Source organism: Perna viridis, chromosome 10 (assembly GCF_037379345.1).
Source record: "Perna viridis isolate PV_CMFRI_1.1 ecotype Kerala chromosome 10, ASM3737934v1, whole genome shotgun sequence".
Lineage (NCBI taxonomy): Eukaryota > Metazoa > Mollusca > Bivalvia > Mytilida > Mytilidae > Perna > Perna viridis.
This window is the reverse complement of record NC_142454.1, coordinates 30,123,506-30,150,386: the sequence shown is the minus strand read 5'-3', so window position 1 is coordinate 30,150,386 and position 26,881 is coordinate 30,123,506. Positions and strand designations below refer to the sequence as shown.

Sequence of the window (26,881 nt, the reverse complement as noted above, 5' to 3'; positions counted from 1 at the left end):
CTCTTTCATCGGTCTGAATAAGTCATTCATTCGTTTCACCTTTTTACACAGACGGCAACACAAACACGTAAATGTGCCATTATTTTCAAATGAATATTATCTAAATCCAGAAAAAATGAGGGAAATAATAAATGACATTGTTTTAAGTTCCGTCCAAACAAAGACAAAGAATATAGCACATAAGTTTACTTGTGTTGATAAGCAACATTCTATTTTTGTAAAAGCGGCTATATTTATCTTGGATAAAAATTCCTAACACTAATACCTCAAGAACAATAATATAAGTTTTCATTGATTTTTGTCCGGTTGTATCTGAAAAGAAAATGTTTGAAAGCAATTTCATTAAAATAGCAAGAAGACGTCGAAGAAGGACAATAACTCCAACGTGGCTTAACAAATTTACACGACAGTTTTACCACAGATAGATCTTGTTATGTCGTCGAAGTATGGCTAAACCTAACGGATTGGGAAACCACTATGCTCTTGGTTAGTAACGGCGGCCATAATTTTCGACAGATAAAAATTCCCACATCAGTTCAATGCAGAAAACCCTACGGAACATTCATACCCAGTTTGGTTCTAATTGGTCTGGTAGTTACAGAGAAAATTTATGAAAGTAATGAAATCAACATTAGCGAAAAAAAACGTCGAAAATGGCAGTAACTCCCGACTAATTTTTACAGATTTAAAAGAAAATTTTACCGCAATTATATTTTATCATGCAGGACACTTGATCACTTAGTCTGATTTTTGGTAAACCTAACAGTTTTAAAGATATATGCAAAAAAAAAGCTTCTGTCTGACGCCTATGTCCTATTTTTCGTAACTGCAGTCGTGTTTTTTAACGGCTCACAGATAAATAAAAATCAGTTTTATGCTGAATGCCCTCAGGAACATTCATACCAAGTTTGGTTTTAATAAGTAGTTTCAGAGAAGAAGAGTTTTGAATAAATTATTAACAAGGAAGAACGCCAAGTGTTTTCAATAGCTTTGGGCCAGGTGAGCTGAAAAGAAAGTGTTGAATTAAAGTAAGAAAAGACAACATAGAAAGCTTTGTTGTTCTTTATTTGGTTTGTTCATGACAATCAATGTGACATTATGATATATAAAGACGAAAATCTGGGACCACATGTTGTAAAATGGGTGATTTCTGGTAAATTAAATTTCGATTTACTACATGCAAAAGAGAGAAGTCCTTCAAGTTTCTATCATTTAATAGTTAAGAAAACAACTGTATGTTCTTGGTGCAGCTTATCGTAATCTTAACGATTTTTCATCCTTATCCGAATTATTATGTTAATTCAATACTTATGTTGTCAATTCCTTTGGTGCGTCAAGACAAACTACATGAAATTATCCTTTGGTGGTGCCATATGTTTACGAAATAACCAAGGACAGCTGAGGATTCCGTTACACTTTCCACAAATAATAATAATAAAAAACTTGAGTAAGCTGTTAATATACATGTATACTGATATAATCCATTTAAATTTGTCCATATCATGTGAACTGATATACTATATTTTCGAGTATTTTTATTTGAGTTAAAGAAATTTAAAAACAAATATGGAAAAAGATCATTTATTGTAAATAAATTAATATTAGCTATAAACGTTAAATATTATTCGACGAATTTTAATTTCAATGTGCAAAATTATACCATTAAGCATTTCAAGGAATGCAGGCAGAGATATTTTAATGGTCCAGAGTAAAAAAGTGATCCATAACGGTCCCAATTATTTTTACATATGCTAAGCAACATATATATATATTTTTATACTGGTAAATAAAGCGACCTTTTTCAACAAGAACACGCCTTTGTAATACCAAATATATTTTCGGAATTATTTATTTGCAAATTACCCCTTGTCCACCATCTGGGTAGGTATCTCAAAAAGTCACAATAGTTAATATCAAGTTTTTATATAGTCTTAATTAATTCTTGACCAATTTTATACACCAGAGGTAGATTTTTAGCTGAATTTGATACGTATCCTTCATGTCACAATTTCTTCTCCGATTAAGAAACATGTTTTGTTTAAAACTCAATTTAATGGAATTCCCTCATTGGCCCTTTGTTGAAATACCTACCCACAAGGTAGATTACTCTTGCTTAATGGCTTACTTATGTCCTGAGGCCCCGGAATGTTCAATGAGGGAATTAAGGTATTTGTATGAAATTCAACATGCCGTAACATGAAAGTTTCTATAGAAAGTCCAAATAAAAGATAAGACAGGGGTGATAGAACAAAATGTTTTGAACAACACACACACACACACACACACACACACACACACACACACATATATATATATATATATATATATATATATATATATATATATATATATATGTGCACAGTGTGTTGAAAACAGATACTTTGACAGGTAACAAAGGGAATGAATATGGCGGGGAAAAATTTTAAATTGTTCTTTACGACCCCGAATATAAAAATGTGTACACAGGTCATATCTACGGTGAATTGACAGTTTGTCAGCATTAAAAAGTTCTGCAGTCTTTTTCGATGTATCACTGCCCGAGTCTGACGTGAATCAATACTGACGACAACCATCTACATGTACCACAGCAGATGGAGATCTAAGAATGAAATGAAATTCATTTCTTTGTGTAGTCCATACATTTCAGCCAGAGGTAGCAACGTTGGACACAGACATAGAAGAAAAAACAAAGAAGCGAAGTTTTTATAAGAAATAATCCAAGCATGAGTATAGTCAGAGATCGCAATTATGGACACAGGTAAGGGAACCAAAGGCACCAAGTTAGCAAGTTAGCCAAACATAGAAAAGAGATAGGTGCAGATTAGCAGATATCAAGTCAGAGCCTGCAATACTGGCTATGGGAAAGGGAATCAAGTGATACCAAGTTTGCCCTACATTCAAAAGAAGTACAGCTTAGTAAAGCGGGAATCAGGTCAAAGGACACAATACTAGTTTAATTGGGGTTTTAAAGAGAAACCCAAGGTGTTTTAATTGCTTAGTTTATTCAAGATGTAAGGTTAAGATTTAGTATTGGTCTGTTTCCAGGTGTTTGTTAAAATTGTAAAATATGAAACAGGAGAAAAATTAATAAAAGTCAGTTGATCAAAGTAATAATAAACAAGCCAAACTTTTACTAAATTTCGTATTGAGAAGAACATAAAATGGACACTAGGAAACAGGGCAAGACACGATTTTGTTTTAGTTTGGAATCTTAATAAATGTTTATATTTTTAAAATATTGACATAAGAGGGTATCCAAGAAATTATATCTAGCACGAGAAAATACTATACTACACACATATTAAAATTACCAACTTTTAACAGGCAAATACATTGTACTATATACACAGGAAATATTGCGACATATTTTTCATATTATTATGCATATAGATATGTTTTTGTTCATATCAATACATTTTAAAATCAATAATTTTCAAAATTCATATAGAAATCATTACTTACTCACATATGAAGTTTCAAGGAAAGCATATTAAGGTAAAAAATCAGAAACATGCATGCCAAAATCCCACCGATCTGACAATAAAATATCACTCAAGGATGCCTTCTTCATTTGAAAAGACCATTATTTGATCTTTGCATTATTGGACTTGCTCAGAAATTTTTCAATAGAATCTTAGAAAACTGAGGTTTTTGAAAGAGTTATTTGCCCTTGTAATATTGATTTTCAGTGCATTTCATTGAAACTGTAACTCAATGGTCCAGCATGATATGGAATATCTTGTCTATTTTCCTTGATTTCTGATAGTGCAAAAAGTCAAATTACACTATCAAAATGATGGGTTTTTTTTCCTACCGTGTTTCACCTACTGCCTGACTCTTAACAGGGACAGACACTTAATACCATTTGATCAGGATTTACGTACTTCTCTTAAATCAATTATTTAATCCTTAATAATATATATTGTTTTGCTTTTCAGGTTGATCCTACACATTTGAAAAGCATCTGACACATGTTTTTTTTCATGTGCTTGAAAAAAAAACTGACATGATTTTACCAAACATATGAAAAACATATGTTGCAATTTCTCCTATGTATCATTTTAAATGTTACAAACAAAATTACTTCAATCTTTTAAATCTTCATAGAATATTCGTCTGTTACAATATTCAGGCGCGTAGCTGCCGTTAGGCAAAAAAGCTTTTGCCTGCACTTAATTTTGCCATTTTTTTTTTAGATAAAATACATCCACGAGAGGCATAAATGATGCTCTAAAACGCTATCTCCGCGGAGCTTCGCCCCTGGACCTGCAGGGGGCCTTAAGCAGCCCCCAGACCCCCTGCCGTAATTTTGCCTACACTTCAATTTGGCCTCAGCTACGCGCCTGATATTACAGGAAATTTACTAATTGTTCAGAACGGTAATTAAATTCACAAATTCCCACGAAGTGAAATGTAAACAAGCCAAAACTTCACATATTCAAAAAATATCGACGGACCAGTTCCATTGATACTTTTAAAGAAAGTATATTAGTATATTATGGTATTATTGCGTAATGTTTTCCATATTGGCTTAGTTATTGGTCCGAGGTTAGTCATAATGGACTGGGGCGTAACCGAAGTCCAATATTGCTTGCTGAGGACCAATTACTCAGTAAATATGGAAAACCTTACCCTTACGCAATTATACCTTGATTGACTACTAACTATGACGTATTGGACAGGTAAAAGCCGACTTGGACGATTAAATCTCGTATTGGACAGCTAAATCCTGTATTTACACACTATTGTATTTCGTATTGTATTGGCAGTCTTGACCGTATTTAGGCTAATATTCGAACATTAGTCAATATAGTGAAATTCAGTGGAAATAATAAAACTTCCCTTGATTAAATGCAAATCCGCCGACGAGATGCCATAGTTAGTTAACTGTACAATAAACAAAGAAAATTGTTTTATAGGTATTGTAATCTAAGTCTAAAGAAAGTTTAAATCTCTTTGTGAATTGCCCAATTTACTACCTAAAGCAGTTCATCAGGCGATCGTCATTAAACCTTCCTTGAACTACTTGTTGTAAAAGTGCCATCACCAACTGTATCAGTATAAGGTTCTGTATTGATTCAATTTCATGCTGAGCTAACATGACCAACAGCATACATAAGCTACAATATCCCCAATGCAATAGGCAACATCTAATTTTGTACATGTCTTAAGAGAGTATTTGGGTAACTTGTCCTTTACTTTATGGCAACCTCGCCTGAATATCTAATAATGTCCAACTATGATATAATGATCAAATACTTTTTAAAAGTACTATTTTAAAAGTTTCACAATCAATTTAAATATCTCAATAAATAAAATGAGACTTTCACACACCTTCAAAGCACATTCAAAAAAACAGTGAAACTCATCCTCTCCACTAATGAGCAACAATACATGTACAACATATCATTCTAAACCTAGCGACCAGTTTATTCCTTGGACTAGCATGATTATTAATGGTTGCCAAGCAACTAAAAATCGAATCCAATCCAACAGGTTGCCATATAACACATGAGGCCTTTCCCATCTGATTTCAGTCAAGGATTTCATAGTTAACTGTAAAGTAACCAGATTATCAAATTGTTGTCATTCCCTTCAACTACATGTACGACTTTTTTCTTCTTCCTCAGTAATATAAATGCTCTGACAATGAAAAGCATGTAATTGTTGATGACTATGCGTCTGAGTTTATCAAATTTGATTAACATTTTGACTCATTTATTTATCTTTCAGTAACATTCACAAACATTTTAGTTTTTCTATAACATATTGAAATCCTTGGGATCGCATCTTTTCTAAGATACTTCACTACTTGTTTTTATTATTTTTTAAACTAAAATAATCATGAATTTACCAAACACCTACAAGACATATTTTTGGCATGCAGGTCATTCTTGTTTTTTTTTCAGTTTGCCATATCAATAAAATCAGGAGCAGACACAGAAAAAAGGAGTTCAACACTATTTTTGTAAATTTTTGTCCGAATGTTGAATGATTAAAAAAAAAACTGCTTTGTTACATGTATGCTATGAAAACTGTTTAATCCTTCTGATAGATAGTAAATGCTCTGAGAATGCTAAGTTTAGACATCACAAAAGTAGCCCTTATATGGACAATAAAAGATATAAGGCCAAGAGGCCTACCAAAAACATGGCAAATGACTCAAACAAAGGAGTTGATGATGACACAAGATGAAGTTTTGCTGAAGAAAAATAAAAAAAAATAAAAAAAAAACAGTAAAATGCACACTTTTCATTATTTAAAGTTCTTTCAGTTCCACTTAAAATAAACATCTGCAAGAAAGACAATTGTTCAACATGAACAATGCAGAGTCTCTCCACCTTGCATTGACCTTATGATCCCTCCAACAGAACTGAAGAAGATCGGTAGGAATGTAAATATCACATTGGTTTGCAAAATTTTAATGGTTTTATTTCGAACAAATTAGACTCTGCATTGTTCATGTCGAACAATTGTCTTTCTTGCAGATGTTTATTTTAAGTGGAACTGAAAGAACTTTAAATAATGAAAAGTGTGCATTTTTGTAAAGGATGTAGTTTAAGTTTCTCATGATACAATCAAACACTTTCAGACAATAACTGATATCAACATATGCAATATATTCATAAAAAGGTCTGAATTAGTACATGTACACACAGGAGTAAAGGATACGGACTAGGAAACATTCTCTTTAGATCTACTTTCTCTTTGCAGTATGGACAGGTCTGTTTCTTTCCAACTATACACCATCCTCTGATACAAAATTCATGAAATCTGGTTACTGAGTTAAGGATTAATCAAGAACAATATTAAACCTGAAATAAAACTTGTAATGCACATAAAATTAAGCAACAGATACAATGAATTAAATATTCCCTTCAAAGGTTAAATTCACTATCACTAGTTTCAGGCCAACAATTTTGCCAAAGTTTCAACTTACTATTTGAAATTTTCTGTTTACCTATTTCAAAGCTAAGATACTAATATACAGAAAATACAAGCTGTTGTGTCATAATTTAGTCACAAAGAGGGCACAAAGCTCTACTTCTACACAGTTTTCAAAGAACCTTCACAAAAATAAGAGGATTAGGAGTAGTTTTCTTAATCGAAAAATATAGAACGCAAGCTATGAACAACAAAATCTTTTGTCAGGAGCTGTGATGGTACAAAAGGTTATTTTGTATAAATACCAATGAGTTCGACAAATACGCTCTATATTTTCTATATAAAAATGTGTCATGAAATGGCCAAATTTCCTAATCGTGCTCTGTTTTCATCTACAATTTTAGTGCAACACATGCATTAACAGCAATGCAACTAGTCACATATTCAACTAGTGAATTATGCAATTTTCAAATTTACTTGAAATACTTTCATTTTCTGGGCAGATTTTGATACTTTCTGAACATACTCCTTTCTTTACTATATATATATTTTGTGCATTTTCAAGACCAACTCATAAGACCCTGCTTTGTACTAGTCTGACATGCTAAGTAAAATGTCAGACAGAATGATAGAACAATTACCAAAATGCCTCCAAACCCAAAAGTGGGGCAACATAATGCTATTTCTATAGAGCCAACACATCATATGGATGAAGAAACAAAATAAAAGAAGAAAAAGAGGAAGACCTCAAAAACAAAGGGAATGAATTATTTCTAAGGATACACATGGTTACAATCTAATTTAAAGGTCTCTTCTATAATTGCATCTTCATTGTTCATAACTAAAATCTGGTTTCCACAGACACAACAAACATTGGGATCCAGTCTCTTTCCTGGTAAACCAGTTTCTGTATAATACTGAAATTGACAACAGGAAACATATCTTACTAAACTATACCTAACATCTTCTCAAAAACATTTTCGGCTTGCTTAAATTTCTTGAAATTTTATTCGGTGGTTTATTTTGATCACAAAAGCAAAATATATAAATTTCAACAAATTTCAACCACATGTTTTACTGGCATATATTCAATGAACATACAAAACCTTCATCAATAAAACTTTTGATCACTAAGACGTTTTAAGTTCGATATCAGAATGTCACAAAATAAAACATTTTGCTGATTTTTACACAGTTATTTCCCTTAGGTGTTGTGTACCTCCTTAAGAAAATTCATTCAATGAACTTAAATAGCATTATGATATAAAATTTGTGCAACTTACAAATACATTCATAGAATATTGAGAAAATTTTGATGCTAATATACCATGTGGAATTCTCAATGTGTTTTTTCTAACAGAATGAACCTGACGTTGCATACCTTGTGCTAGGTATAATTGGAATATGATATTGGACAGCATTCAAAATCACTTACAATGTATGACTCATCTACATGTATATCATATCATACACCAAATATAAAATCAAGCCATCCATTTTAAACCCAAACAATTGTGACGAAATTTATTTGTCCACTTTATCTCTTTTTTCTTGTTGGTAGCAGGAAACAAGACTTTTATTTTATTTTTGGCTCAACAAAACTAATACTGCACTTACCCCTATATGAGCTGCCATAGAATCAGTACAAACTTCTGCGAAATCTCTACTAACAACTCCAAAGTACAGGCCATAGAATAAACACAAAAGACCAAAGTCCATTGCAATCTGAGGCTTGATTAAAAATAGAAGATTTAACCCCAATAAGGTTAACATGACTACCATATACCCTAAAATTCCTACAAAGTAGCTGATCTTGTATATTAACAGAAACCATTTGTATACCAATCTGAAAAATATGAACATATTCTGCCTTAAGTAAGTGGTCGAAGCATTCAGTAGTTTCCTTTGAAATAAAAAGGATTTCATTTCATATACCAAGGTCAATTTTTGGTAAAAAATTTAAAACAATCCTTAGAATTTAATTTCTGATTGATTAAAGTCAAAATTATGATGTGTCCCTTCATCAAACCCTTATTTAAGTTGGAATAAATTGAATTGTGGATTAGTTCGACATTAATGACATCACAGTACCAAGTAAGATTATGGAAGAGTAATCAAGGGAACCAAGGTTATAGCGGTAATCAAAAGAATGTAATGTAGGGATAAAGACCCGACATGGAAAACAGACATACACAACAAAGAACATAAAGTAACTAAAATCATACATACAAAGTAACAAAAGTAAATGAGCTCGGACTCCACTAAAGACTGGGAGCATGGACCAGGTGCACCGGTAAGGTAAGCGTTCTGGAAAATAACCTATCTTGCCCAGATGAGAAATAAACAATCAAATTAAATTATCATCAAACATTCACTGAATATTGAATAAATAGATTCTCCTTCAGTAAATTATTTCTCCACTTATCATAGAGAGTGGAGAAAGAGATTAAATAAAAAATATGCTAAAGGAGAATCAGTTTCTCCCATGGAATCTATAGGAAACCTGTAAAATATGAAAAGGGGAGGGCACCTCTTACATAAAATCATATGCATTTTTATCAATGGTTAGAAATTGGTAGAAAATAATGCACTTTCACTCTTGGCCATTCTCATAATTAAATTTTTTCACTTTTCTCTTGAGGCGTTACTTTAGTTTGATGTCACTAATTATTTGTACTATCAATTGCCGATCACAAATTAAAAACTTATTTTAAAAAGGACAATAAACTATAGAAAAATTCTAGAGAAAAATTATGACAATGTTTCGGTTAGCATTTATAACAAACATATGCTTATACTAGTGCCTCATTCTTCTGGAGATTTATTTTGTGCACAGAGCAATATCTACCAATTCAAAATTACCAATCTACGAAAGCTTTAAGTGAATTACCTTGGTGTAGTTCCTGGCAATGGTTTTCTTGTTGATTTGAATGTTACAAAACCTGTAACAATGGAGAATATTGTCCACACAACTACAAATCTAGTCCAAGCATACTTCAGACAAATGACAATTGGTATTACCCACATTCCCAATAAGGTAGCTTTCTGAAAAATAAATATATTGTGAATACTGCATGCTTGTGAAACCTACTAATATAATAATTAGCTACTGTTGCTGATTACAGAGAGTTTTACCATATCTGGTATAAATAAAGCAGATGAATTATCTCCCTTTACAAACCTTGTACAGTGAAACCTGTATTAACTTATACATGTTATAGGGTGTGTAAGTCTCATTCTAATTTCATTTTCTTTACCAGAATTTCCAATGTAGAACATATTCATGGTATTGAAAACCCATGTCCAATCTGCATTTTATTGCTTACTTCCTGGTCCTTGAAATGCTGTATAACAATGCAAAATCTTCCATTTTATATTTTTTCTTATCACCTTTCTACTGTAGATATAAATATTGGTCATTTTTTATCGGTATTTTTTTACACAAAAACATGTTTTGCCTTAAACTCTGAACTCAACGCTCTCTAAATGACAAATCTCCATGCTTTTGAATGGTAGACTAGGACCCATTCTCGTGAGATTAGAGTCACATGATGAGACTTACATACCCTATTCCCTTTTGGACTAAGATATTTGTTAGGTTAAGGCAGGTGTTTGGTTGGTAAATGGAAAAGAAGTCACAGGAAAAAAGTCACAATTTTGGTAGGAAAAAAAGTCACAGAAAATAAAGTCACAATAATATTAGTACTCTGACTTGGTATGATTTACTCGAAACTTTTGCTGTGAAGATAGATTTACTTCTGGTATAAAATGTGGGTAAAACACTGATTTATTGTGACATATTTGACATAATTTCTTGCATGTTTTAATGATTAATTGTTAGTTTATTTGTCATGTTTTTATTGTCTTAAAATAATCAATTTATTAAGGGATTACAATAATCCAAAACATATACAAACAAACAAACATACAGATACAATACATGTGATATGATTATATGACAATTAATAATAAAAGTTGACAGTTAACATATTTCTTTCCAATTAAATAAAGTATCTTGAAAAGGTATAACCATGAAAAAAAAAAGGTGAACAAATATGTCATATATTTAATAAAATTAGAAATAAAAGTATTAAGATGATAATTCAGATTTGAATATAATACTTCTTTTCATGTATTGTGACTTTCTATCTGTGACTTTTTTCCTGTGACTTTTTATATGTGACTTTTTTCCGTGACTTTTTTTCCTTTGACTTTTTTTCCTTTGACTTTTTTCCTACATTCGTTTGGTTTATGCAGGTTGATAAAATATTGAAACTGATATGAAGATGTATACTTTACACAGGTTACTGTTTATCATGGAAATAGTTTTGACAGGTCGCACTGTAGTTGTCAATTTTAATCACCTGTCAAAGACTGTGCTATACTTTAACAGTTTGCAGTTGAGTTAAGAAATAAATCATGGAAACTCCACTTTATCATGGTTTTACCAAGAGTTGGCCATTTATGTCACATTGCTTTACCCAGAGTAATAGTGAGGGGTTAAATAGCAACATAAATGGCCAGGCCATAGTAAAACAATGAGGCACTGAAACCTCATCATGACACAGGGACAAACTCCTTTCTGGAGGAACAAACAGACAGATGGACAGTTGTAAGTTAGTTGCCCCACCCTTTTGAGTGTTAGCTGTGTGAACATGGCAACATAAGAAATGACTACATACTTGGTATGATTTAAAGTATCTCTGCCGCCACTGGACCAGTAAAATCTGTGCTACAACCAGAGTAACGATCAAGATGAGGACCATCTCCGCGTGCATGGCCTCATGACCTTTGTGTTTCTCATGTAATCTCTGATGTTCTATCCTATGAAAGAAAAACTTTTACATTTAAATTATACATATAAGGCCAAAAAAAACAAAAAAAACAAAAAAAAAATCAATAGTCATGTTTCCTGCTATGAGCAAGAAATAAAGGGGTATATAGGTAAGGAAATTATCTTATTTTTCAAAATCATTTTACATTGATTTAATTGGAAATAATTAAGAATTTAACAGTGTTTGAGTGGAAACAGTCATAAAATTTTAAGGGTAGGCACAAATTGTAGGGTAGGTAGGGTAGCAGGAAACATATAAGTAATTTTTTATGGCCTAAACACATAGGTACATAATCAGTCTTATAGTATTACTAAAGTATAACAGTGTAAGGTTCTCCCTATAGGCTTAGTTTTTTGTCAAAGGCAATGTCATTACTGGACTGAGGTGCACATGAGGACCATTATAATATGACGGTTTATAAATGTAAAATTACACGTTTTCCCCAGATTTTGTGAATGCAGGGTTTAACACTAACTTAATTTGATTGGTGGTCAACAGGACTACTTCAGTGGTAAAACGGTTAGTCCTCCAATAGTAATGACAGTTCTGTTCTAAGATCTAAAGAAAAATAAGGCAAAATTTAGATTGCCCATTGGACTATCATGAAAATTTTTCAAGTAATTCTCTCCAAAATTAGAGTGACACAGGACTACAGAAATACTGTTAGTGTCGATCCCTGAAATGCATGGAGCTTTGTGTAATTTGCAATTGAAAGCACTGAATTGTTAGGAAAGGTTATTTTGGGGTACCCCATCTATACATGAGGGTATTTGTTTTAAACCTTCAATAAACAAACTTCACCTTGATATGATGTTGTAAAAGTGTCACAACTTTGTGTCATCATCACAGGAGAATATACTTACTTGCAAAATTAGGTGAAAAATAATTCAATAAATCTAAAATTGAAAGCTGAACTTGACCAAAAGAACCACATTGCAAATTTCATGTTGCAGGTGCAGTGCCATGTTAAATTAATCTAGGAAAATCTCTAAATGATGTATTACAAGTAATTCCAGATACAAAATCTACCCCTGGGTGATTTAAAGATGAAAAAATTGCTTTTTTGTCACATTAGAATAGAAATAATTCATGTACAGGCGTGGTGTTGTAATACATTTACACATGAATTGGCTTTTAAGAGTAAGGGTTTGTAAGAATCCGGCAAAAGGTGAAAAATCAGAAACATGCATGTCAAAAACCCACCGATCTGACAATAAAATATCACTCAAGGATACTTTTCTATTTGAAAAGATCCTTATTTGATTTCGGCATCACTGGCTATGCTCAGAAATTTTTCAATAGAAGCTTAGAAAAATGAGGTTTCTGACAAAGTTATCTGCCCTTGAAATATTCATTTTCAGTGCATTTCAATGAAATTATAACTCAATGGTGCAGCATGATATGGAAACTCTTGTCTGTTTTCTTAGATTCTGATGGTGCAAATAGTCAAATTAAGATATCAAAATGATGGGTTTTTCATACAAAGTTTACCCCCTGCATAATTCTTACAGGGACACTTAATATATGGCAAACATTTAATTGGTATAAAATAATTGAATGTAATGACCCAGCCCACATGTACACAAGTACAGCACTATACCCCCTGTATTATTTCTTAAAACAATGGCAGATCCAGAAAAAAGTTCGGGGGTGGTACCAAATGAATGTCATTTGGCTTTTTCCAATCCATGAATCAAAGAAAAATCAAGTTCTAATTAGCGTGTATCTTCTTTTTATGTTTTTGTTGATGTTTTCTGAGTTGTTATATTTTTGTTTTGTTCTTTGCCATTTTCAAAGAAATACTTTGTAAGCTGGTAATATGCATGGACCAAGTCTAATATCAGTGGTTTGATGCCAAAACACCGGTAATCAATCGTCAGACCAAGATAACAAAATGTAAGTGCAAGAGCATTAATTTTAAGGAGGTAGATATACATGTATATGAGTCCAACATATATCTTTATATATATGTCTTTAACATGTACATACAAAAGCACCAACACCTCATTTAGCAGGAATTCATTGTTGGCAATGGTTGTTTAATATTTTTTAAAAGTAACGCTTTTCACAGATAGGCATCCTTGACAGAATATTCTGACATTTTTTTCCTGCTGAAATGCTAATTATATATCATCACACCATCCTACTTTACGATATTTATTAAGTTACTTTGGCAAGTTGTATTGACAATGAAACACCAGGAAAAACACATTTGTTCCTATACTGTCATATTGACACCCCTGTGGATGGTAGCTGGGCATATGCTTCCCTAAATCGGTAAAAAAAATTTCACCACAAGTTTCACCACATAATATTTTTTGCCTTGTTTTGCATGGCATTTAATTCAATTAACGCCCCCCCCCCCCACCCCCAAAAAAAACCTCAAATCCTGGATCCACCCCTGAAATATCATTTAATAACAGCTGTACTTTAAGAAAATGACACCTTCCAAAAAAATAGGTCTGGTGCATAGTGAACAACTGCTATGAACCACGACTGCAAAAGCACAATCATTGTGGAAAAATCTACTACATACATATAAATTCTATACTGATAGTCATATTAGTTAATAAATTCTGAAATAGTATGTTTGAATGATAAGAATGTCCACCAGCATTAATATACAGGGGTACATCAAAAATATGAAGTGGAAAGAGACAGAGAAAACTTTTTAATATTTAATAACCAATTCTTAATTATTTTCCCTACTACATGTATTAACTAACATAGGAAGTTTAAATAAATTGTTTCTACCTTGATGTGATACTGAAACCAACAAACTTTACTTTATCAATTTTATGGAGGGAACACTCCCACCATACCCCAGCCAAAATCTCCCGATTTCACATCCTTTTTCACCACTAGGTCTTACTTTCTACCTAACAAACTGTCAATTTCATAGAGATAAAATGATAAAATATTTTTGTTTGCTAGATACATTCCTATAACTATTCACATCAAAGCTAGTTTTCTATTTGTTTTGGGGTTTTCCCACAAATCATTTTCAAAAACACCTATGTTTACATATACATTGCATAGTAACAAATAGTTTGTTTGAAATGAACAGTGAGGGGCCTGACGCAGCTTGTCACCAATCTTTGAAAACCATGAAGGTGTAAACTTTATTAATTCAGAAGCTCTATGATTAAACCATCAAATACTGCAGCTGCTTATCAAAAAAAGAATTTCACAATAGGCTTTGGTCAATACCTACATATATCACAGTTTTTTTTTATTTGCCTCTTTATGCTGTTTATTTACAGTCCATTAATTGATGTGTGCAACTTTTTGAGACAGAATGCATTAGCCAACATATTGGTGATGGATCAATGACTGATTGATTACCTATATATTATAACAGATTTTTGGTACAGTACAGAAAGAGACATACCATGACTGAACACCGACATATTGGTGTACCACTTTCAGAGTGGCAGTAAATACCTTTTAGTCTTTCGTTTTTATTTTGTTTCGCAATGGGTAATCTTGACAACCTATTTTTCGTATTAAACGTAACCAATCACGTGGAATCCACATATGGATATCAAAGGCATTGATAAAATATTGTTGAAACCATTATATATGTATTTGAATTTTTCTTTGACAATCAATCATCTAAAATATAATTTCAATCGTATACTGTAAAAATGGGCAATGTATTTATACAAAATGATCAACTTGATACATTTTAATATTCATAAGCCAGATCTCTTTGGCAGTGGAAGTACTTTTAAGGCAGTTATCAACCGGAAGTCCTTTTGATTGACATCAGATGGTTTTAAGTCTCAAAAGTCATGTGACTCCTGAGTAAAAATGACAAATATTAATTAATTCATTTATATTTTTCCTTGAAACAAATCATATACCAAATACCTTAAACTGTTAAATTTACTTTCAAAATCTAATGAAGAAAAATTCAATTACTTCATCGTAACAAAATATCTTATATATTTTACATTTTACAAATGTAAGGCATCAAATGAATGAAATTATCTCCCATTGTTTTCATTTCAATATTTTGTAGGAGTGATATGACCATACCTCCATCTTTCTTTCTCTGACAACTTGGACAAGTCCACAGACTGAAATAAAAAAATGAAAATTACATCATTTACATGTACCAATAGATTTAACAGCTACATGTACATAATAACTAGTATATTCACTTTTTTACATGTATGTATTTTTCAGTAACAATGAAAAAAGGCACAACATGTACATGTATGACAAAGTAGGCCAAAATATAAACCCTTGACATGCCTGTGTTTTTTTTCTTAGGGATTTTGTATTTGAAATTTTCTCTTCTTTCTTTGAAAGGGTGGGGGGAGTAGGTAAGATGCAGAATTTACTAGCTAATTCAATAATTTTGGCTCCTGTCACATTGGACAGGCATCATAAGCACAACAAATACATGTAGTACACATGAGCTCAAAAATTGTTATTTTCTATGAATGCTTATCATTTTTGCAAAAAAAAAAAACTGATATCTGCTAATACATGTATCATAAATATATTCACTTGACAGACTTATGAAAAGAAGCAATCATTTACAGAACTCTAGTCATTATTTAAATGTAATATCAAACAGTAACTTTTATTTCTGTTTTGTTTTGACCAATTACTTTTATCAGCATATGATAATGTACTTTTTTTCTAAAATACTGTCAGCAAAAAACCAACACAAATTTATAGTAACAGAACTTTGCATCATATATGTACAATGAAAATGTACCTAATGTACATGATTTAACATTCACAATGTACACATCCTTCAACAACAAGGTCCCTGACTTGTTGATTTTTTTTCCAATCATTTCTAGAAAACTGGCAATGACGTGAGTGAATATAATATCTTTTATCCTTTTTTCCCTGGAAATCTGTTTTTGAAAAGAATGAGTTTATGAGGTTTATCGCTATCTTTTAACAAAAATGGGTCAATGTCATCATTTTTTCCTTGACGACAGACAAACATACATTACTGTATGCATCTAGAAAAAACATATAGCAATAGTATTCCCTAGATATGATATACTTGATTTAATTTTGGATAAAATTAATTTCTAATATCTAACGGATACTAAGCTTTGAAATTTTCTCTTAAGTCCCGAAGATTCTAGTAAGAGCACGAACATTTACCCAAGAAGTTGATCTGAAGCAGAATAAAATTCCCTCTTTTTTTTTTCCCGAAATAACCTGAACTTTGAAAGGATCTTAATCCTAAAAATGCTTGTTTTTGGCCAGTTAGTACCAAATCGTTAATTTCAAAACCCCTAATATTAAACCCAGTTTGACCACAGAACCAGAACGTAATACAACAATAAATCCTTAAGCTTGCTGTGGTACAGTACCTGAACCGATCCGTGCAACGAAAATTGCGATCGGTCATTGGTCACCGATCATTTTCCAGTCAGTCATCAATCCGTTAAACCGGTGCTCGCATCATGTGACCATGGAGCGGTCATTGTATTATACGGTTTTTATTATTTTCTTTGTCAATTTTACACATATGTACATCATGTAATAGATTTAAACATCAATTCATACATTTATTTTACATTTCTTTTATTTCAAACATTACGTCATTTTACGTAACAAAATTGTGATCAGATTGGTCACTGGTCATCGGTCATCTATCCATCAGCGATCAATCAGTCAACAGTCATCGATCCGTCAAATCGTTGCATGGATTAGTTCAGGGACTGTATAACTAGGTCCTAATTACTAGAATAAGACATACAATTTTTAGGGTAGATAGGGTAGCAGGAAACAGACATTTTTTTTTTGGCCTTGCAAAAATGTATCTCCTTCCCTGAATTCATTGAACACGACTTTTTTTCAATTATAATCCTTTTGTACATGATTTACTGCAGATTGAGCAATACCAACAAAGATATGATTTATTGATTATTGACACATGAATTAACATACAAAATGTAAATGTCCTGGATAGATCAATTATTAACACGTTGACTTTATTTTTTCCCCGATTATTTCCAGAAAACTGACAATGAAGTTGGTGGATATAATATCTTTCATCCTTTTTTTCCTGAAATCTGTTTTTGAAAAGATTGAATTTATAAGGTTTATCATAATCTTTAACAATTATGGGCACCCTAAATTTTCTTAGACCAATCTGTGTATCTAGAAAAAATATAAAGGCATATGCATAGCATTCCCTAGATAGGATAGTCACATATATATCAGTTTTTGTTTTAATTTCTGATAAAATTAGTACAACATTCTCATCTCAAGGGGATACTATGCTTTGAAATTTGCTCCTATGTCCCTGAGATTGTAGTGAGCACTGACTTTTACCCCAGAAGTTGACCTGAGGCAAGAATAAAATGAATTCTTTTTTACCATTAATGACCTGAAGTTCTAAGGTAATCAGGGTCTTAATCTAAGAACCAATTCTAACCATAATTATTTAGTCTTGCTGGTGAAAAAAAACCCTTAGGAACAATTTCTTAGAGATAAAAGGGATTGTTTGAAAACAAAAAATGCTTGTTTTGGGCCACTTAGTTCCAAAACCCCTAATACTAGACCCAGTTTGACCACAGTACCAGAACATAACACAAAGTTCTACAAAATCTTAAGCTGGCTGTGGTGTTAAACTAGGTCTAAACGACTAGACTCCACTTTCTGATGATGTAACAGGGCTAAAAAGAATTGAGCAATAAACTTGAAGTGACCATACTCAAACAATCAAAAAACACAACATCAGGCCAAAAAACAAAATAATAGTCTTTAATATTTTCCCAGCTGCTACCAGCAAGAACAATATGGTATGTACAATGTACATACATGTATGTAAAAGATTTTATTTTTTACCACCATTTTACAATGAGTTAATAGGGGAATAATCCATGTTTTAACATGTTTAACAGTGTTTGAGCAAAAAAGGACATAAAATTTTTGGGGTAGGTAGAGTAACAGGAAATAGACATATTTTTTATTTGGCCTTACAAAAATGTATCTCCTTCCAAGTCATGAACACAACTTTTTCTAATTATAACCATGTTCTACACGATTTACTGCAGATTGAACAGTACCAACAAAGATGACACACCCAACAGATGGTAAATTGTCCTATTAATTGGACAAAATATCAATATTCTCGCTTCGCACTTAAGCCAAGTCCGTAATCATAGTCATGTTTTCAATGATTAATTGTGTTAATCATGTGTTCAATCACATGTATATCTTATTTAAAACTATTAAGACATGTATCATTGCTCAGCACAATGCAGTACATGTAAATTAGCCAAATTAGTAATCATAGAAATAATTTTAATGATTAGTAATATTATTCATGCATTAAATTTCATTTGAATGATATTTTATGTGCATATACATGAATATATACAAAATGTCAATACCCAGCCTTAGTGAGCCAAATATGTAATAACACTGTGTTTTAGATATGATTTCAAAGTTTAACCATTTTAATCATGCTTTAAATGGTACATGTACATGTATTTATTGTACTGACATTTTTTTAACATGTACAAAATATAAATACCCTTGTTTAGTTAGCCATTAAAATTTGTTACATGTATGTTAACAATGATTAATCATGAATATAATGCATTTTAAGGGGTTAAAGTTAGATGCATCAATGCAAGTAAGTGATTGTGTAAATTGTCAGAACTGGAAGAGCTATTGTAAGTATGGTACCAATTTTTGTGAGTTCTTAAAAACACCTGCATTAATTGAATAAAATTCCAAATGAAATACCAAGTTTTTGTTAAAAAATAATACCTTTTTAACTAAAATTTCCTGATTTATAAACAAATTGACTAACAAAGTTTGAAAAAAAAAAACAAAAAAAACTGAGAGCAATGCTCCATTTCCTTATTTTATAACATGCAGCTTTTGACCTCCAAACTGATATTGAGAGCGATGCTCCATTTCCTTATTTTATAACATGCAGCTTTTGACCTCCAAACTGATATGAATAAAAATAGAAAATAGGAAGTGCACAATGGGAAAACGTAATAAAGATTCTGTGAAAGTTTCATTACATTCCATTCAGTGGCGTAGGAGGAGTAACAGAATAAGAGATGGGTACCCCTCTGCATAACAGAAGGAAGGAATTACTTTAAACGAGGGATGGACACCTCCTATCATTATACAGTACACTCAAAGAGTGGAGATTCTCAAACTCCCATTTCGGAGTCACTTTTTGGAGTGACTCTAGGAAATTCCCAAAAATGCCATAAAAATCCTAGAGTGATGTTGGCATACTTACTCCAAAAGGCAATAAAATACTCCCAGCTGGGAATTTTTTTTTTATTGCCCTGATTATCCTTTTAAGTACCACCTACATCCTGTCTTACTGGCCAGGTGAACATGATTACAATACACAAGGTAATAAAATATCTGGAGTGACTCCGAAATACTCCCAAAAAGGCAACAAAACACTCCCAGATTGAAGAAATCACTTGGAGGATTTTAGGAGTGGACCCTGTAAAACACTGTGATCCACTGGACACTGAATCAAATGTTAGAGAATCCTCCTTTCTGGGTATATTGTATTAGCCCCCAAAGTGAGAGGTGGGGGGGGGGGGAAACACAAACACAACACTTTACCATAACTGCCCATGATTAAAAAGTATCCTTCACAGCCATTGTGAAGTGTGCCTGACCTAAGGCAATATTGTTCAAAATTTTATTTGGTCCGGCAGAAATGTCTTCATTGTCATCAAGACACAGGGAAAAATGGTACAGGAAAGACAACTCTACTTATGATTCATAAATGAAGTGTTCAATTACTGGAGTTTGAATAAATAGCTGGCTACTTCTACATGTACACTGTACATGCAGAAACCTTATTAAAATTGAACTTTGGGCTAGTATTTCAAATGTACACTTTTGTGTATTCCAAATGTAACCTTGCACTTATGGTGTGTATATCAAATGTAAACCGTGCACTAGTGTGTATTCTAAATATCAACCTTGCAAATTATGACATTTTCATAATGAATAAGACCAAATTAAAAAGATAGCTGGGAAATTGTGAGTCAATGATTCTCATACGTGTATTTGCCTAGCTGTTGACTAAAGGTAAATGGACAGAAAGTCACAGGACAAAAAGTCACAAAACTCCTAGGACAAAAAGTCACAATTTATATTTTTGGCCTTTCCCTAGTCACAATGTACACTTGTCTAAGATGGCCTGGAAAAGTTCTTGGTAACCAACTCTATATTTCTTTTGAAGAAGACAGTACACTGTTGTAATATGTGTGATGCTGAAGGCTATTCTTATGGTGAATATCTGCTTAAATAGTGTTGGTGCTGTGTCAAATGTTACATCCATGAAGAATGTATCAGCATTTGCTAAAAGTCTGAGGTTTAGGTTTTCTTCTGTTGCAAACGCAATAACTCTGTTGTTAGCTTCTGGTCCATTATTGTACAGAGGGAATGGTTACGGGTTCTGTTCTAATGTTGTTGTAAGCTCCTCCGGGATGGTAAGTTCCCCTAGGTGTGCAGGCGTTGGTAGTTGAGGTCTATAACATCTGATGGATCTCTTGCAGTTATCCTCAACCAGCAGCATGGCTTTGACGGCATCTGAACAGTTGGACACTGACTCTGCAAAAATCTGCCTTGGTGCACTGTGTGAAGACTGGGCTTTTTCTTTCATGTTGAGTCTGAGTTTAGTGAGGCTGATGGAGGCTTTATCTGGTGCATGGTTGTGTGACTGCCCTAGTGCAGGGTTGTCATTCTGAAGATCTGTTGACAAACTGCCTCTGCAACCTTGGCTGGACCTAAGAGTACATTTCCACCAATGTTTGGTCTTGCGTAAGGCATGTCTTGTGTAGATAAAACCTTCATAACATAGCTTGGGACCACCTTTGTTACTCTGTGGAATTTCAATTTTTAAAATGATGACAAGAAATTAAATCAAGTCAATTTTATACTTTTGGGCTATAAACAACAACATCTGGGATTTTATTACTCAGGATTAGAAGACAAAATTTCTGTCATTGAAGTAAAAGTTTTAAGAAGCTTGAAGGTAATAATGAAAGACAGGATATTTTCTTTCTTTTTAACTAAAACAACAAAAGGACCATTTTTTCCTACAAGAGTGCACTACATCCTGTCAAACAGAAGCCAGTTAATTAATCAATTAATTATAATCTATACATATATGATGATTAAAGTGATTGATGTTTATACACCAATTAACTATTATATTATCTGAATGACAAAAAGCCATACATAACAAATACTTTGTAATCGGGATGATTTTGACATCTATGTTTTCATTTCATTAAAACTGACTTTTTAAGTCTTTAATTTGTAATTATAATTAATAGTAATAAGACAAGTGTGGAGAAAAACTATAAAAATATGAAAAAAAATCAAGTGTGACTTTTTGTCCTATACCTTTTGTTAAAATACAAAATTTAAACTGTGACTTTTTTTCCTGTGACTTCCTGTCTGTGACTTTTTGTCTGTGACTTTTTGTCCTGTGACTTTCTGTCCTACATTCTTGACTAAATTGTTATTTTCATTTAAAAAAGGAATGGTAGTACGTGGCATTCAGCAATGAAGAAAAATGTTTCCTATGCACCCTGCATACGACTACATGAACCAAAAAAAACTACTAGGCCATTTCCACTACACTAAAAAATAACCTTGGATACAGAAAGGACAATTTCTTCATGAACAATTGCCAGAATTGTAGTCATACACAAGTCAAAGTAATTCTATCCACAAGGTGGCGCTAAAAATATGTTTAGATATCATTAGAAATAAAGAACAATAACTCTGTCAAGAATTTGGGTGCAAAGCAAGGAGATAGGAAAAAAAGTAATGGTAAATATTTCATCCAGTAAAACCATAACTTTAGAATCAGATTGGTCAAATACCAGACAGATTTTTCTGCTTAGTGCTGCCAAGGTTTTCCTTCCATGTAACCTACGAAAGTCTGAGGAATTCCGTTTGATACATGTACTTGCATATATACATGTATTTAAGAGGATTTGATGTTTTTCAAGGAAGGTCTAATCAGTAAAAATTGGATTAAATTTACAAGGACCTAACTTCTTTCCTTAAAATTGCAATTTACATGTACATGTATATCTACAGTATATTTCTATTACAATGCACATGTACTATCAGTTAAACAGCATTTCATAAAGAACACTGACATGTAAGTTTGCATGTGTATACATTTTGTACATACACTTGTACATGTTGTATGTACTCTAGCATTCAACAAATAGTCATTTTTATGAAGGAACATGAACAAGTTTGCAAATTTTGCTTAAAAAAACTGTCCATTTTCTTTAGCCCTATCAATAGATCATGATATTATCACATTGTTCGAGTAAGTTCAACCTTCACCAAAGCCTTGTAATAAGCAAATGTCTTCAGCCAAAAGATATAAGGAAAATGGATATGGTGAGTATGTCAAAGAGACAACAACCCCATCGTGGAGAAAAATCTACATAGTGAAGATATACTTTGTTTGAAGGAGCATGCACAGAGAATTTCAAATTTCAACCAGTATACTGATGAAGGTGTTTAGCCGAGGGGTTCATATTAACTCTCGAAAACGGGAGGTCCTCTTGAGGAATATCATCAGTTTTTCAATATATTGTCATTTGATATTAGCAAATTTCTAATGTGATTGTAAATAACTATACATATTGGTTACAAAGCTAAAATTTTAAGTAAAGGCCATGTAAGGGTTGATGGGTCTGGACCAAGGTACATGTACATAAACGAAACTTCAAAGGGCCTGTTAGCAAATGAAGGTCCAAGTCTATAGACACCACTTTGAACCTCTGCTTAGATAAATTTTCAGATTTTAACAATATCATTTTATGAGCCAAATTTGTCATAGCTTATACAGAGCTGGCTGAAATTTGATCATATTATAGTTACACATACATTTGTACATGTAATTGAAAACCATTATTTACCATGGTTACAACTGAACTTAATGATGAATAAAGAAATGACCATTTAAATGAATCCAACATTGTAGTATTACCCTGTAACCTAAGTATCTAAAGAGAAGCCAGTAAGAATATAAATTTCCAAGGAAGGAATCTACTGTTACTACAATATCATACAGGTTCAATTTATATGGGAAAGGTAATGTTTGTATTCAGTCTGCACCTTTCATTGTAATTTAAAAAAAAGCAATATTTCTGACCAAATACATGTACACGTACAAATGTTAATGTTCAAATTATCTTTATTATTATGCCTGACACTCTGAATTATTTTCTCTTAAGGAGGTAAACCTAGGGTAAGGGACATAACTCTTGAAATCAGTCATATGTCTGTATATATATTCAATGTCACCAAAGCCTATCAAACTTTCATTTGAAACAGAATGAAATCAACCCAAGTTACTTTGATGCTTACATGAGATTGATGTAAAATGCTGAATACAAATGTTCCAGTGATTTCTTAGAGTTGTGTCCCTTACCTTACGTCTACCTTCTTAAGCCGGCCAATGCAGTAAAACAATTTTTTCAATCAAACTAATGGTTATAAAATAAAAACAAATATATGTTCATTTTTGTTACATATACATGAATGTACATGTACATGTATATAAACACAAAAAAATGTGGTTCAATCAGTATACATGTACAAAATGTAAATCAAAGAGAAAGTTACTTAAGAGATATATTTGCCCTTTTAATGTGTACTTGTACATGTATCTTTTAGAATTTTAGTCAAATTTTGTGGAAAAGCATTTTTTTACGCACTGCAAACAAATGCTAGATGCAGGCTGAGATTTCTATCCAACCCAATTTTTACCTCCATGTCAATGAAAAAATAATGACTTCTGTCATAGTGAGGGAATTTGGATCTGACTGGCATGTTTTCTCTTCTTAATCTAGTTCTGTGTATTGTACATGTAATTGTGTTTTTACTTTGAGTGTTTTTGTTCACAAAGACTGTAAAAATAAAAAATAGTTTTTGAATTATTTCTTTTCTTATTTCTTTTCTTTTTAACATCTCCCAACTTAAAAATACTTTTATTGTAATCAAAGAAATGTGTAACAGGAGAGCCAAATGCTGACTGTGCTATAGATACAAAAAATGTTACTACATGTAGATCAAAACATGCAAGATTGGTTAAATAATGGTACATAAATTATACTAGGCTTGCCAGGTTGCATACATGTACATGTGTGAGAGTTTCCTTATTGTTCATTGAAGACCAATAGTTGGCCTTAGGCTGACATATTTATCCTGGTGGGGTTGTTGCCTCGTTGACATATTCACAATACCTATTCTCATTATATGTGTAAAAATACAATATAAGTTATATACATTGCAGGGATTGAATTTCAGAATTTTTTTCACTAGCTAAATTGAGCAAGTACTGAAAATTTATACTCCCTAAATTCAAGTTCTTTGGGTTATTTCTGGACTTTACCTATATGACAAATAGAATTCAACTGGCAATATTTTGACACATGCAAATAATTTCTACCAGCAAAATTGAATTTCAACTTGCATTTAGCAACTATTTCCCCTTAAATTCCATCACTGTATTGTACAGATGTATATTGCCTAAAGCTTACATGTACATAGTTTGAAATCCCTTTAACAATGCAATAAGTGAAATCTTCCAATTTTTATTTGAACAATAAATAAAATATTGGGTTGGTATTGAAAACTGATGACGGGAAATCAATCTGATCACAGTTTTATTATGTAAAATGAAGGCGATTGGTCTACATTTTTTGTACCTTAATTTCAAATATTCGAATGGAATGAATAAAATATTAAACGATAGCTCTCCATCAAAAATTAATAAATTCACATTTTGTACACATTTCATTAATGAAAATTACTATTTAACTGAAATATCATTACCATAGTTTAAAAAATCTGTATGAAATAGAGCATATTACAATGCATGAAAAACATGGCCACTGGGTATTTTTTCTTTGACTCACTTTGGGATCACTTGACTTTAAAAGTAAGCCAACACTGTTTTTTTTACAAAATGGTTTCACAGATTAATTAGTTTTATTGATTGGTTCTGATAATTTAGTCAGCATGAAAGCCTACATATACTCTGTTAAGATATTTAGATAAATTAAAGTAGCCAGTTAAATGACTTGGCTATAGGGTTAATTCTTTATCCAATCCGCCTGTCACCAAGAAGCCCAGGATTTGAACTGCGGCTACATACATGTAATTTGTGTAGTAAATCGTGTTATCCTATTTTTGTTGTTTTACTAAAAGTAAAGTACATGCAAGGGAGTGTTGTGTGGACATTGGACCTGACAACCAAATGTATGATTATCACAACCAAGACTCAAATGAACTATTTACTTCCTTTATTTTCTGGCTATGGATGCTAGAATATGTGCATAATGAGACACACAGAAGAAATATTAAGTAATTTTGTAATGTGAGATTTTTTATCTTGCTTGGTGCTTTCTGCGAACAGTTGTAGGGATTCAGTTTGTGAGTGTGAGTAATGTATTGTTAGCTAGCATGAGTGTTGAAAATAGTGATCACTGGTGAATCTTGAACAAAATAAACGCTTACGTCGTTTATGTTGACGTGCCGGTGTCTGTCCATTCTGTTCATCTGGTTCTTACTATATTTCTGATCGTTGAACAGTAAGGAATCATGCTGGTAACCAGTCTCTGAAACCTAAAACCTGTCATGCAAGTTTGAACCCATGATCATACACATATTTTTATACATGCTTTTGATATAAGCTTAATTTTATTACAAAGGTTAATTTACTTTGTCAATTATAAGGCAGGTGTTACCAGTAAGAAGACGAAGTTGAATATATTGCTTTTTAATAAATAATTAGGCCTTTACAGTTATAGTCACGTACTTGGGACTAATAAGTTCGTTATATTTAATCCTAGCATCAACCAGTAGTCATTTTCTGCACAATTTTATAATTCTTTAAGATAATAAACATTTTGTTTTTGAAAAAAGACACGAAACTAGTAATGTTCTTTTCCGTATATATTGTAACTTCCTGAAATCGGGCTATTGGTAAATCAATTTTAAGTCAACGGTTAAATTCGTATTGATGACCGATATGAGGACTTCTCTTTACACTTGAATATGATTGATTAATTGAGAAAGGAGAAGCACATACAATCTACAGGACCTCCGCCATGTACAAATGTATACTTCTTCGAGCACAC

The 26,881-nt window shown here is 32.3% G+C and overlaps 1 protein-coding gene across 3 annotated transcripts; it reads right to left on the bottom strand.

Annotated features, from left to right (window-relative positions):
- Positions 1-1,046: 1,046 nt before the first annotated feature.
- On the bottom strand, positions 1,047-26,373 carry LOC148605318 (E3 ubiquitin ligase Rnf121-like). Of its 3 annotated transcripts, XM_088549266.1 has the most exons (9): positions 26,259-26,373; positions 15,762-15,802; positions 12,196-12,278; positions 11,568-11,709; positions 9,776-9,930; positions 8,503-8,731; positions 7,669-7,802; positions 6,673-6,774; positions 1,047-5,527 (listed from the first exon to the last, which is right to left on the bottom strand). In XM_088549266.1, exons 2-9 carry the CDS (start codon positions 15,765-15,767, stop codon positions 5,407-5,409), a joined length of 972 nt encoding a protein of 323 aa, XP_088405392.1. In that variant the 5' UTR covers positions 15,768-15,802; positions 26,259-26,373; the 3' UTR covers positions 1,047-5,406. The 3 variants fall into 3 exon arrangements, with proteins under 3 accessions (XP_088405392.1, XP_088405393.1, XP_088405391.1); XM_088549267.1 differs by lacking the exon at positions 12,196-12,278 and having other exon boundaries at positions 26,259-26,365; XM_088549265.1 differs by lacking the exons at positions 12,196-12,278; positions 26,259-26,373 and adding an exon at positions 24,507-24,640.
- Positions 26,374-26,881: the final 508 nt, after the last annotated feature.

Bases quoted from the DNA above. Each gene is read 5' to 3' on its own strand.
- LOC148605318 (XM_088549265.1), bottom strand. From the start codon at position 24,569: ATGCCAGTCAGATCCAAATTCCCTCACTATGACAGAAGTCATTATTTT. The intron at 15,803-24,506 runs GTAAAAATTGGG...TTTTTATTTCAG, and splicing joins ATTTTTTCATTGACATGGAG to TCTGTGGACTTGTCCAAGTT. The intron at 6,775-7,668 runs GTATCCTTAGAA...CTCAGTAACCAG, and splicing joins AAATTAGATTGTAACCATGT to ATTTCATGAATTTTGTATCA.